At 40.5% G+C, this 14,887-nt stretch overlaps 1 protein-coding gene across 1 annotated transcript in view; it reads right to left on the bottom strand.

The window, feature by feature from the left end:
• Positions 1-14,887, bottom strand: part of ELP3 (elongator acetyltransferase complex subunit 3) — a 92,831-nt gene that overhangs the window by 54,413 nt on the left and 23,531 nt on the right. Inside the window, exons 8-9 of the mRNA XM_062571238.1 lie at positions 4,026-4,187; positions 729-855 (exon numbers count right to left, since the gene is read on the bottom strand). Of these exons, the coding sequence (XP_062427222.1) occupies positions 729-855; positions 4,026-4,187 (289 nt within the window). The remainder of the gene's footprint in view (positions 1-728; positions 856-4,025; positions 4,188-14,887) is intronic.

Genomic DNA, 14,887 nt, shown 5'->3' with positions numbered 1-14,887 from the left:
CATTTTGGATTACCTTTACCTAGATGTCTGCAATACACAGAGATAAACCACACTGTATTTCTAACTGAAATATTCCCGCACGAGAGCTTTCTCATGCCAGAAAGCCCCATTATGACCACCTTGTCTGACCTTGCACAGAAATACACCTGCGATTCCTGTATCACGACACTAATTTCTGCACCATCTATTTAAAAAAGACAAGGAATTTTGGCTTTGACGGTTAATTTCTTACACTGTTTGCTATATGCACTTTATTCCTCATTTCAGCTTCTCTAGAAATGGTTTTATATTTTCTTCCACATCATTGATAAAGATATCGAATGGCACTGAGCCAGGAGCATAGATGCTATATAATGCACCTACATACTCTACTTCGCAATTAATTACCTTTGAGATAGTATGCTTTTACCTTTGAAACACGCAGTTCTAAATCCAAGTAAAGAAAACTATCTCAGAAAAAAGTAAAAGCCCTAGTTAATATTGGAAGAGCTATATTCCACAGAGACCTGAGTGACTCAGTCTTTCATGAGGCAAGGATATAATTTTCTGGATGAAGTAGTTCAACAAATCTTTCTTACCTTGCACCTTCAAAAAAGAATTCAAAATTATTTGTCCTTAAGAAAATATCCTGGCTTTTATTGTATCTAATAGCTGAGCTAAGAAAGAGAGGCAGCATTAGATAAACTGGAACAAACCCGAAACTCCTGGTTATTTTAAGCCATACTCACAACAAATTGGTCAATGTCCCTTTCGAGCCCCACATTTGGCAAATCGGGCATCATGTGCGCCACCACTTTAAAGCCGGCATCCTTGGCCAAGTGAAATGACTCACACACGGCCTTCACGGTGTGACCTCTGGGAAGAAGAAAAACAGATTTAGAGCCCCAAATGCCTGAATGCATGGCAGCAAAGAGGAGCAGCGCACGACCATGACCAGGCAGAAAGAGACAGACTGGGACGCACTGAATTGGGATTATTCTCTAGGAAGTGAGGATCTCTCCTTGGCAGGGACGAATTTGATTATCAGCTCTTAAAACCATTAATTCAAGCCACAGAACATGGTGCTAATAAAGTAAACTAAACTAGGGGCTAAAAGTATTTGCGTGTGCTGCTTCTATAGCAGGTGCATCACGTAAAGCCACAGCTTTCCAAACCGCAGCCCAAGAAACTGCTGAAAGCTGCTGAAATTTGCTTTGCAAAGCAGATTTGCGAAGGAGCTGCCAAAGCGCAATGCTAGGACATGCTGCACGAAAGGTGACATAAAACCAAACTAAAGTCTAACTGAAAAAAAAAGTATGGAAGGGGAAAGGGAGGAAAAAAGGGATGGAGGCCACATAAAACCACCTAGTTAGAAAAGTCACCCTGTAGGAGCAAGGGTTGAATCTCCCCTAACGGATTAGCCTCAGGCAAACTTTTCCCTTGCCTTCCACCTCCATGGCTCAGGAGCCCTGTGCAGTTACCAGCAGCTCCCCATCACCTGCAGCCAGTCTTCCCACAAAGTCCTCCTCCTTCTCTTCCCCAGCTCAGAGGGCTCTGCCATGTCTCTCGGAGCAGACGTGGGGCTGCCAGCCTGGGAAATCCATTTCTAGCCTCTCAGCGTTTGCTCCCTTCTCTCCTCCCCACTATTTTCTTCCCATCACACTTTTGCTCCAGTTCGCCCTGCCTTTTGGACCTTCCTGCCAACAGATCAGCTCAGCAGGTATCCCTGCTTCTCCTCGACAGGCCTTTGGATGCAGAATTAAGGCCCTATAGGCGTCTCTATAAACTCTCCACTTAATGTTAACCAATTCAGACAGCTGCTTTCCTTATTTTAAGGACCTCTTCCTTCCACTCTGCTCAAAGATTCTACTTCTGTTAAATCTCTACATGTTGTTTTACGACTACAGTTTTATTTATAACCTTTTGGGGAAATATTACGGTGTTTTTATAAGACTGTTCAAGGACAGTATTAGTCAAGATCCTGAGTAGCCTGAGGGGAGTAAATGGAGACTTGCTTCATAAATAAAAATTATTTTCATATTAGAAGTGGAATCTGAGCTGCATCAATAACTTGATTATTTGATGCCTCGATCTGTTCTTGAATATTTTTCTGCCTCACAGCCACCCAAAGCACTCAGAAACCTCACTAATGACTTATGGAACATAATAGAAAGTAATTTCCAAACAGTTAGCCTAATTGGTTGTAATCTGACATTTTGCTACGAGCTAAATATTAAAAGTTTAAAGCACAACACATCCCCCACAAAGTAACAGAAGAATGGAAGCAAACTGAGGTCGTTTGGAAAGAAAGAAACTTGCATCACTCTCCTCCAGATATATATATATTCCAATCCATTGTTCTAAAAAGTTGGAGAGAAACATATGACTTAACAGCTTGCCTTTCTTCCTGCTGTGAAAGAGCCCGGGAATCCTGCAGTACAGGCTTTTAGGAATTCTGCAAGCAGCTTTGAGAAGTGCCAAAACCTTTAAAAATACACTATTCTATAAAGGGTTGCTTTTGTGGGAAATAAAGTCAGTTATATACTACTTCCTTCTTCTTCTGATTCATCAGCAGGAAAGCAAGGTGTCGTTAGCAAACTTACAAGCCAGAAGTGACATACAGCTTTGAATGATTTACGGCAGCAGCTCTGCTCTGAAAGATAAAACTGGAGGAAAAACCAAAGACAACTGCTGAAGTGAGAGCTAAAGTGGGGCTTTACACTTCCACTTTAAAAGGAGCTTGTAAAAAAAATAAAAAAAATAAAAAGCCGAACCCCCCCCCCCAATTTGTTACGTTTACAATCCCTGTTAGAATTGGCTACTAACAAACACATCTAATCCAAGAGCGAGGAGATCTAGCTACGTTCCTCAGTACGGATCTTTTCCTTTGGAAAGCCCTGACATCTAGAGGATGAAAGTGCCACCTGTTAACGTTAGCTGTTAACTCCTGGACCATTCAATAAGTGGTTTTCCCTATCTGCTAAGGCCTGGAGTCTGGCCATTTCATAGCAGTGACATCCTGCACTTCCACACCAGCAAAACCACAGCTAAACCTGCAGGAGGAATCCAATTTTGGAGTCTTACTTTGGATTTCTCAAAGAGAGTGTTCAACACACTCAGTTTTGCACTACTCCCTTTAAGGTAGCTATTAACAAAAATGTGCTTCACTTATTGAACCTCACCCTTGATTCTCTGTAATTACTTATGATTGTGGTTATTAAATATTTTTCATAGCTGACTGGAATATGCAGTAAGAGTGAAGGCAGGTTGTAAATGTGCCAGAAATGAAAACAAACACGGGAAAAGTCACCTCTTTAAAAATACCAAGGGAATTATCAGAATTGCAATGACAAAAAGGATTGTTCTTCCCATCCCTTACAGGCAAGTGAGCCACTGTATTGCACACGCTCCTATGCAGAACAACTGTTCTTTTGGCCACAGGTCCAGGATGACGAGGAATAAATCAGAGACTTCTTGTGAATGTATTTTACAATCCTGAGAAATACCATATGCCTAGAACGACTCTGGTTAATCTATCAGCAGGTCTTGTTTCTGGCTGCCTCACACTCTGCATGTGCCAAGTGTCATCTCTCGGATGCTCAGCAGAAAAAGGTATCTGCTACAGAGAACATGCTGTTAGCCTGTGAAGTACATCCAATAGATTGTACTGCATTGTAGCTACTGGAGTTTATAGATTATGAATTATGTAGAACAAGAACTATGAGCTCTCCCTGCATATGGTTTCTACTTCACAATACTGCATGTATTTATGAAGTAATGAAAAAAATAAACAACACAGGAACAGAACACGAGTTTAAAATAAAGTCCATTTTCTCAAGCCATGATCTACACAATATCACAAAGTTGTCCATGAAGCCTTTACAGTTTATACTTCTTCTTAACAGACATATGGCCACACAAGCAAGACAAGGTCAAAACTAAACAGGTGTTCACGCAAGCAGGTCAAGACACGCTGCGCTGGAGTACCTCTACAAAACATACAGTGAGCAGTCGCACTCAGCTTCACATCGAAGCCTTCTTCTTACCGGTTGGTGTCTCTGGCCACGTCCTCATAAACACTCTGCACGCCGATTTCTAGTCTCGTACAGCCATAGGATAACATGTCACTTAAATGTCGCTTCAGGCAGTAATCCGGTCTGGTCTCTATTGTTATCCCAATACATTTTGTGAGGCTTCGTTCAGAATACCTGCAACAAATTCATGCTCTATTAAAATGTGACATTTCACCCCAGAGGAATTTCCAAAAGCTTTCAAGCAGGAGTTTCTCACAATCACTGCCACAATTAGAATCCAGGTAAAAATCCCAAAGATCCTAGACCCAGCCAGAGTGCCTTCAACACTATTACAACACAGGGATGAAACAACACACACATACGCAGGCTAACAGAAATCTGGGCTTGCTTTGGAGGAGCTCAGTCACTGCAACAGTGCAACGTCTTGGAGTACGGAGAGTTTTGTACAATCAGTATCTTTTCCTTCGAGTCCCAAGGTGTAGAGATAAGCTGCAGAGACTGGGACAAGATTCAGAGCTACCTGACATGTTCAGATAAGAAAACACACAAGAGTATGAAAAAACTCCACAAAACATCTCCCTTTGTGACCAACTCCCACACTCCCAACTTCACTGAAGTCTAACACTGAAAAAGCTCATTGGTAACCTTTTTTCCCTTCCACCCCGTTTACCACTGGATGTCTAACTGAGATTAATTGTTCCAGCTAATATAAAAACTCTTTTTTAGTGACAAACAGTAAGTTACTGATCAATGAGAGAGGAAAACAAAACAATCCAAAGCAGTCTTGAACCAAAGATCACAAAAGAAAACCATAAATCAACATAATCTCCAACACCATCAGTGTAAATAATATTCATTTCCATATAGGAACTGCTTCTCTCAGCTCCCCCAAATAGCCACCTCTCCTGGGGGATATGGTAGTTGTATAACAGACAACTGCAGCAGTTTTACGGGAAGAAGAAGGAAACTTCTTTTGAAGCCATCTGAAATTGCAGAGATGCTGCGGATAATTCCCAAGCCAGCACGTGAGCAGGATTAACAGCTTCTCTCACAGAAGAACGTTGGTCACTAATGACCTCAGATGATGAAGACCCCAGTATTAAATGTGGCCAAAAAGAGGACACCTTGAGCAAGACATGAGTTGTGTCAACACCTGAAAGCACAGTGCATGCCAAAAGCATAAGGATGACTAATTTCAGCAGTTTATTAGATGTTCTATAAAGATTCCTCATCTGACTTCTGGTCCAGCATAACTGGAAACTTCCAGACCAAAATCAAGCTCCAGAATCTACCTTAAAAATAATAAATAAAAATAAATAAATAATAATAAAAAAAAGCATTACAGGTACAAACTGACAAAAAAAAAAAAGGAGAGAACAAATAGATTCAAATTCACAAACAAAAACATTAATTCCATTCAAACTGTTACAGCCTAAAATATATGAAGCCTAAGACATTTTGGGAAGACTATAATGGCTGTCAAAATATGCATATTGGGAAAAAAGAAAAAGCATACATAAAACATTTCAGAGTTTGTGGCTCACTGATCTGACAGACGGACAGAACACTTGTTTATCATGTCAGGGAAAACATTGCCAATGTGTGATTCATTAACATCAGACTAGAAAAGGCTGGCTTTTAAAGACATCGTGTTCTGCAAGAATTAAAGAGGGAAATTTAGCTAAGAAAAAAGAAAAAAAAAAGGTCACCAGATAATTCACCCATTGTGCCAGAGGGGACATGCTCATATTGAGGAATAACCACCTGCAATCAGGGTAGAAATACAGAAGGGAGACCAAAATAATTATTTTTCCTCCCTGAAGCAAATTTATGGCCAAGTTATAAAAACCTGAATATAATGAACACAAATGTACCCTAAACTGTAACATCTACTAAAGGGAACAACAGGATTTCAGGTTGGTGTAAGGGCTGATAAAATTGCCTTGCCTAACTCTATGCTGTAAAGAGAAGCGTGGCTCAACTACAGTTAGAAAAGTAAAACAAAACAGATCAAGCCACAGGGTTGGCATTTCCAGGAAAAGTCACATTTCCAAGAAAAGTCACAAACCTCTTTCACTCTGTACTGCAGGATAGAGAGTGCAAAGGCATCTTCAAATCACAGTTTTCTTTAAGGGACAGTTATTCGCAACATGATTCCCAAGCATTGCCCAGCAGGCTTGCTGCAAAGGCATGAATGAAGGAGATGCCTTGAAAGGAAAGGCTAACGCTGGCCACAGCATGGGCTTCACGTTTAACACCTCAGAGCGTGTACACAGGAATTGTGCTAAGCAAACAGCTTGCAGATTTATACTCTATTTTATTAAGGTAAAAACTTTGGTTAGTCAGTATTTAATAAAAGCTACAGACTCCTTTTAAAAAATCAGAAAAGGGGAAAAAAATGAGTGTGTGACAATCTCCCTTCCACTGACAATGGTTCTGGCAACACATATCAATCATTTTACTAATGCAGAAAGAGAAATTTGAACTTTTCTTCTCCCTTTTCTGGGCTTCCAACTTTAAATACATCCTTGATATTTCAGCATTTTTCCTATCTGCAGGAAAGGCAACTTCATTTCACTTTAAACCTCATACTAAGACTAAGTAAAGGCACAAATCCTATGATAAGTCAGCAGAAGCCAAACACAGAACTTCAGAGCTGGACATCAATTAAAAGTTTTCCTAGGCTATATAAGCTGATATTTTATCAAAGGTGCTGTACTTACTATTATGCAGCACAAAGTTGCATTACACAACTAACTTGGGGGGAGAAGTTAGGCTCCCCCCCCCCCCCAAAAAAAAAAAAAAAGACTTAGTGTTTAACATGTAGCTTCATCATTTCCAGGTGCTGCACAGTCAGCACCTCTTTCACTGACCAGGACTTTATAGAAAGGGCCAAAGCTGAGCTCTAAAGGAAAACTCAGAGACCTGAAAAAGGCAGGAAATAAACTATTTGAAATGTTATCTACTAAACACTGGATTTGCGTCAAGACAGACGCTGATTTTTTTAATCAGGTTGACAGGATTTCTTATTTTAAAGCATGGGCAGGATCTCAGACAGAGACCTTGAAAATCTTGAAGCAAGTGTCCACTGCTCTCCCCTCAGTCCACAGAATGAGTCAGCTATCTAACCACAGAAGGCAATCAGGCTGGTCAGGCACAAATCAGCCCTGACAAACCTGTGCTGAAGCTTCCCAGCTGCCTTCCTGTGCGGGGAAACAGCTTCCACGACACGCTCCATAACGTTCTCAGGGTGAGCCCAGCTGGTCTACGGCTCCCCCGACTCCCTCTCACACTCTTGAAGACAGGCACGATGTTTACCTTTTCCCAGTCATTGAGGGCCTCTCAACTGTCACAACCTTTCAAAGCTGACACAGAGCAGCCTCAGGATGACCTCAGCCTGTCGTCTCACCCTTAGATGCATCCCATCCAGTTCCTCAGATGTACGTGAGCCCAGTTTGCTAAAGTTGTTCCTAATTCAATCCTTTATCATGGGTAGAACCTCTTCCCCAACTCTGCCACCTAGCAAGAGCAGACCTTGCAAATAAAGACGGAGGCAAAGAAGCACTGTGTAAATCAGCCTTTTGCTGTGTCTTTCATCACTGAGTTGCCTGTCTCATTCAACACTAGATTCACATTTTCTTCAGTCTTTCTCCAGTTCTGACTTACCTACGGAAGTCCTTCCCCTTGCCCTAAGATCCCTTGACAGTATCAATTCCAGCTAAGCTTTCCTAATGTCATCTTTGCCTGCTTGGGCAAAGCAAGGCCAGCCCACACCTCCTTTCACCTTCTGCACACCTCCTTTTTCATTTTGGAGCTCCATCAGGACTTTCCTACTAAACCAAGCTGGCTTTCCAGCATGCCTACTCAAATTCCTGCACATCAGGTTGCACTGTCCTGGTGGTTTGAGGAGGCTGCTTCAATGATGAAGATCATTTAGCTCACCTGGGCTCCTCTACCCTTCATAGCAGTGTCCCATGAGATATCATCTATTAGTTCCCTGTAAAAGGTGAAGTCTACTCTTCTGAGGTCTTTGTTCTGCTACCTGTCTTCCTTACATCCCCCTCCCTTTCAGTCACTGCAGCTAAAACTACATCCCTCAGGATATGGCCTGACACCTCTTTGCAAGTAGCAGATCCTGCAAAGGACCTCTCCTAGTTAGCTCATCCGGTGCCCATTTCAAAATATCATTGCACTTCACTCCAGAAATAAAAATTACTTGCGCTCTGCCATGTTGCTCTTCTAGCAGGTATCAGGGTGTCAGACTAGGTTCAAGGAGATCTGCATGTTGTTCAATAAGTGCTTATCTTCTAATCTGGATATTTTCATGCCTTTTCTCAGCACTATCTCCAGTTTTTAAGCATTCCTTGTGTTGCCTTTAATACCAAAAACAGCCACAGAATTTTGCAGAAACACCAGTGCTAAATCCAGATGGAATATGATTTGCCTATTCCTATCCAATTTTCCACTATTTATACAGTCAAGGGTAATTTGGCTGCTGAATCATCCAGAAAGCTCATGATAAATGTGACTTAACTCCTAAATCTTTTCTAGATATTTCGCTGCTTCTCAGAATAGAATTCTGCACCATTCCTAGAAAAATAGTTTTACATTTTACCATAATAAAGTACACAGCTTGCTTGAATACACCTTACTATAGGATTCAGATTTATTTGTTTGGGATACAGATTTATTCCTTATTTGTCCATCTTCACTATTGACAGCATCTGCCAACTCTTAGAAATTAGTATTTTAAAACAAATATTAAAAATAGGGCCCAGAGGCAAAAAACAACAGAATCCTATTAGAAACTGCTCAGGTCAATCACAATAATTTTCTGCTATGCCTGTTTCGATAACCAAATTAATGGGTGACATGTTATCCTAGCCTCTTTCTTAAAAGTCAAAGTATCTCACTGTACCAAGTCAAATAGAAGTTTATGCATATTACACCGCTAACTTTTCCAAAAAAACCTGTAAACTCAGTGACAGGATACAGTAACTTAGCATGATAACGGAGATGACGGATTTGCTTTTACTGAGTCTTTGAAAGCAACAGGTGTCTAGCTGCACAACTTGCAGGAAGTAGCACACCAGCCAAGCACACAGGGAGAAGGAACAGACTCTATCCAACTATGCAGAAGGTCTGAAGAGCAGCTACCTAGAGCTCTGAAAAGACTAACTTCAGGATACTCAGAGGCAAGAGATTAAGACAACCTCGATGATGAACACAGCAAAATACTAGTAGCTGCAGACCCAAAGAAGCAAAATAGAAAAAGCCCTGAGAAATATGATGAACCCGAACAAGCTGAAAACTAGGTCCATCATGGTTTTGTGCAAGTCCACCAGATTTCCAGGTTCATTCTCATATTAATATTTAGCATGTGAAATTGTTTCGGGAGCTGGAAACGGAAATGGCTTTTACCTTCTCAAGCAGCAAACAACATCTTACATTATTTCCCCTACTTCCCCAGAATTATCTTATTTGTAATACAGTAGTGCCAAGGAACCCCAAGCGAGAATTAAAAAAATCTATCATGCTCAAAGAACAGTAAGAAGTTGAGGCAAGGGTATAGCACAAGATGACAGAATGGCAGAATTAATAAGATTGACCACAGATATGAATTATGTAAATAAAATAGATGCTAAGCATCATGAAGGAAGGAAGGAGATACACAAATTTTAAAATTTGCATAGATATACCTAGAATAAAGCCAGTTCTTTTCAGCATGATTATAGAACCCCAGTTGTTTTACAGTGGCTATTATGGCTCTGAAGAAGGAGTAATGGGAGATTAATAACTTTACTCATTTGAGAATATCTGATTGAACATTCAAAGAAAGCTGATATATTAAGCAGAAAAGACCCACAAGTCAAAATCTGCCTCTTAAGCAAGCTGCTTTTTCAGATCAAAAAAGTACCTACCTCTCCAGCAAGCACACCACTTTGACATAGGGTCTCCGGATACTTTCTCATTTAGAGAAAAAACAGATGGCATAGTCCTGGCATAAAACAACTAATTTAACAAAGCCTCCACTCACTCTTGGTCTAGAGACAAAAATCAGCTAAGAGATCTCAGCATCAAAGAAGCAACTGGTTACAATTCATAATCCAGGAGCATCCAAACTCCCTGGTTAGGATCAGAGTGGCAGGAGGCTAGACAACACAGAAACACTTGCCTTGTCCCAGTAAGCTCAGAAAAGATAAACTGTAAGAATAAAGCAAGTAAGTTAACTCGGTGGGTATACAGCACGTTAATCAGGTGTCTTAAATCATTCATCTGCTTTACAAGAGTTTCAAAACAGGAGAATACATAACAAGGAAGGAAAAAGAGAGAAAAGAGCAGAAGAAGGCACAAAAAGTAGAAGAAATAGCTCAAAAGCAAGATCAAGCGGAACCAATCACCAAGAGCAAGAAGTTTGTAAGTGTACCTGTCTATATGGAAAGAGGGGAGAGATCTAGAACAACTCACCCAACCCAACTGTCTCCAATAAGCTGCCTGCAGGTAAGAGGACAGAGCAAATTAGGATGCTGCCTGTATTTACTTGATCAGCATTGTGGCTAAAGGGATTACTCAATAGCAGCAGTTTCCCAAAAAACGGGGTTCTCCATACTGCTGAAAGTCCAATCATAATAATAAAAAAAAAGATCCAGAAATCTTAAAATCAGTTTGGAGGAAAAGCATTTCAGAGAACACATTGCAATCAGTGGGCACAACTCAGCTGGAAAGGGAAAGGGAAAAAGACGCTCAGTGCTGTTCATCTTCTTCTAACCTACCCCCCAGAGAAAACAGTTGAAAACCTCCCTAAGAAAAGGCGCTTATAACCTAGCAGAGAGGAGGAAATATGCAAGGGCTAGGTGGGAAAATGAATTTTAATTAGGGACTAAAGCAGTCCTGGGCAAAAGGCCCTTGGCTTTATGGCAGAGGCAAGTTTCTTAACTTCATGAACAGCAGTGGTTGCAAACAAGGATCATCTCAAATAAGTCTCTCTGACAACATCTTGAAAAAACACTTCAGGTGCCCCAGCTAAAAGCAACTTTGTTCCAGACGGAACTCTAAATTCCAGACGTTCAAGACTGACACTGAGGTCCATATACATGGAGTTAAGACAAAAAGTGATACCACTGCCTTCTGAAAAGGAAATTGCTTAGGTAATATACAAGTATTTTACATACTCCATCCTCACATTGCATCCTCACCTATTACTTAAATAAATGAACTCCTATTTTTCAATCTCTAATAGTCCTGCTTTATTATAATGCCAATGTTTGAGCCACAGCTACCAATAATTAATTCAATATCTACAATTTCCTGCTAGCAAACAGAACAGGTGGCATCTTACTCATCAGAAGTGTTTCAAAAGTTGCATTTCTGATTACTGCCTCGAGCAAATATTTTCAAAAGCTCAAATACCAGTTATTTTGGCTTTACACTGCTCCCTGTTCATTACAGCATCTCAGTGCTCTCTTTGTCACCACTGCCAGGAGCAGGACAGAATTCTTCAGTTTCTTAACCGCACCAGATCCCCAAGGTTTAGTTTTTAAATATTGAAAAAAACCTACAGTACCTTAAAATACAGCAATTTATTGACTAAAATATAACTTTCAAATTTTGAGAAAGTAACAGTATTTACACCACCCACTAACAGATTAGCGAGAACAAATCTGTTTTCTCTTTTTTTTTCCTGGAATGCCACTAACAGGTTAAGTCATACATAATTAGACCCCCTCCTGTTGTATAACTTGGTGTTGGAAATCCCAGATAGGATCTGTGTTTAAAATAGTATCCATTCTTAAGCAAAAAACAAGAATTTAATCTTCTCTGCCTTCTTAATTTGTTTACCAAGTTGTAGCCGCAATGAATGGCTCTGACATCTTGAAAATCCTCTGAAGACAAAGCCCAGCAGGAGCAGAAGCAGCACAGCTATGTTAACACACTTCAGGCCTAATCAAAAGAGGGCTATTTCCATGGACTAATTAAACTCTAGCTATAACGACAAGGAGGTAATGATGTTGGCTATAAAGGGAAGGGGGGGGGGATGTTGGGTTTATTTTTGTAACATCACTCACAGCTTTCATAGAGCAACATCATAAGCACGTAAAGGACTCCTGGGCGAGGAGGCTGGAGCTTTGCTGGACAGACAAGACAAGCCGTGGACAACCTCTCTGGCAGCCGCTGTGCTCTTCTGAATTGGGGCTAAAACCTGCATAATTGTGTCAAAACCCATAATCATCGCCCATTCCCAGAGCATATATGAGTGGGCCCTGAAAGGCTTTTCTTAGCTTAGGAGGCAAGAAAAGGGCACTGAACAGAAAACCCTGACAGGACCTTCTAACATTACAGGCTTATTTTATAAGCCCCCATCCATCAAGTTCAAGGCAACAGCAATATAGCTTTTTTTTTTTTTTTTTTTAAGGAACAAACTGTAAACAAGCTGTAACTGAAAATGCCAGTAGCAATAAGCATATGCTTGAGTGAAATATTTCAAAGAAAACAAGAAAAAAAAAGATCACATAGGATGGCTTTAAAGATCATGTAGGATGGCCAACAGGAACCAAGTTGCAACCTCTTTTTTATCCGCCTCTGTCAAAACTAAAGGTTGTACAAGCAAAGGTTGAATAGGAAGAAGAGTGCTTCCCTCTTCCTCTCTTATGCTGCTCTTTGCCCTTCACCAACCTGTCCCAGTGAGCAGAGCCAAATGATAGTCTTGGAGACTATCTTCATAGTCTTCATATTTCTTGCAGAACAAAACTGCAAACATGAACTACAAGCTTCCTCACACCAAGCCTTAAAGAGACATGAGTCTCTGAACGCATTCAGATAGCAACTAACAAACTGACATTGTCTGGAAGCGAAGCAAAGGACCTGCAACATCCATGAACCCCAAAACAGTGCCTTGGGCAAGTCCAAAGGTCCATCCAGCCCAACATCCCATCTCCAGCAACAGTTGGTTGCAGATGTTGAGACCAGAGCATCAGGAACATGGCAAGTCTGCACTGATATTTTCCTACAGTCTCCAATAGTCTACTCTTCAGGGACTTCCTGAGCCAGAGCTGATGTCTTTTGTAGTAGTAGATATCTTTAGTACTTAGCAGCCTGTAGCTCAAGCACGTACTGCATAAATGCTCCCTTGGCCTGTAGCTCAAGCACATACCGCGTAAGTGCTCCCTTTGGCCTTAATTTGTATGTCATCTAAGCCCCTAGTTCTTGTGCTATAGGAGATAATCCTTTTTCATCTTTTCCATGCCACTGAGGATTTTACAGATCTCTCTTATACCACAATAAATATTTCCTGCCCACTCTGAAGAGTCTTAGTTACTTAGTCGATCCTTGTACGGGTGCTGTTCCGCAGATGAGGCTATCCTTATTGCGCTTCGTGTGTTCCCCCAGGTTTAACGTATTTTTCTTTAAAGCAGAACTGAACACAGCTCATCCTGTGGAGGCACCGCAGAATTAGGCAGTAGCATAACAACATTCGCCGCTTTGCTCTCTCTTCCTTCCATCATAGTTCTTCACACTGTGTTCGTCTTTTAACCAATAACGAGCATTAAGCTTGTGTTTCTCACAGTTACTTACTATAACCTCAAAATCTTTTTTGTGAGTGGCATGAGTCAACTTGGAGCCCACTGTTCTCTAAATACAATAGGGTGCACTACTCTCATATATATGTTACTTTATATCTATCTAGGCTTATTTCCACCTGTCCCTTCATCACCCACTCAAACTCAGCATGATGAAGGCCTTCTGCAGCTCTCCATGGGCAGCTTGTTGTCACTACTCCAAGCGACACAGCACCACAGCAAGTTGACAGCCTTTTAATTTAAGAATATTTAAGAATACCTCAAACACATTCCAGCACAGATGCCCATGGGATACCACTAATGACTTCCCTCTGGTGTGAAAATTGACCATTTATTCCTTCCCCCAATTTCCTATCTTTTAAGCAATTATTTACCCATATAAGGCCTTCATTCTCATCCCATGGTCTTTAAGAGTTCTTAGCAAGGGACTTCACCTTGGGAAACACAAACAGTTTCACATAGTTGTCAAATGTTTCAAAGACAACAACTACAACCTAGCAGTTTTTGCCCGAACACTATGCCACTTCAAATAGTCAGAAGAAAGGAATTCATCTGTCATAAGATGAAAAATTCTATGAAAACAAGCATCTCTTTATATCTTTTCTACATAAATGAGGTGGTTGGCTGTTTTCTTAACAAAGAAAACAAAAATTGTTATCCTAGCAAAGACAACTATGAGGTTTGCACAATACATCTCTGGATACAAATTAATAGTAAAGCACTTTTTCCCCCTCCAAGATGTTTGAAATACGAAAAAACTTTATGTCCACCTCCTAAGCCCATACACCACCTATTAAACGAGGACTTCCTTGAGCTTGAGTCAGATGCTTTAGATTTCAGACTAAGAATGTCAGTATGAAAAAAAAAATCCACAGCATATATGAAAGATGACCTAGTCTGACACACCAGGCTGATCATTTTAGCTTGTGCTTTCAGCAACCAAGATAAACAGTTTCATAGTCTATATACAGAGATCAAACTATAGCTTTTTGACCTATGTACTCAAGCAGCCACTCTAAAATTCACATCTTTGCTTCCAGGATGCTTGTAAGACTTTTCATCTCGTTTAATTACATCTAATAGCATTTGCAAATGACAACCAAGAAGAAAAGAAGCCATTAATGTACTCCTGAAAGACTTGATAAAACTGCAAAAAGGAGCTACGAAAGAGGTGATTCAGATAATCAGAAGCTTGAAAGCATTAGGAAGATCTGAACTCACTACAAAAGAGGATAAGATTTCCTGTGTTGAACAGCTCCTCTCCTATTAAAAAAGGGGAAAAAAAAAGAAAATAGT

This window comes from Rhea pennata, chromosome 3, assembly GCF_028389875.1.
Source record: "Rhea pennata isolate bPtePen1 chromosome 3, bPtePen1.pri, whole genome shotgun sequence".
Classification (NCBI taxonomy): domain Eukaryota; kingdom Metazoa; phylum Chordata; class Aves; order Rheiformes; family Rheidae; genus Rhea; species Rhea pennata.
The sequence above is the reverse complement of the archived record's forward strand: the minus strand, read 5'-3'. Positions and strand labels throughout refer to the sequence as shown.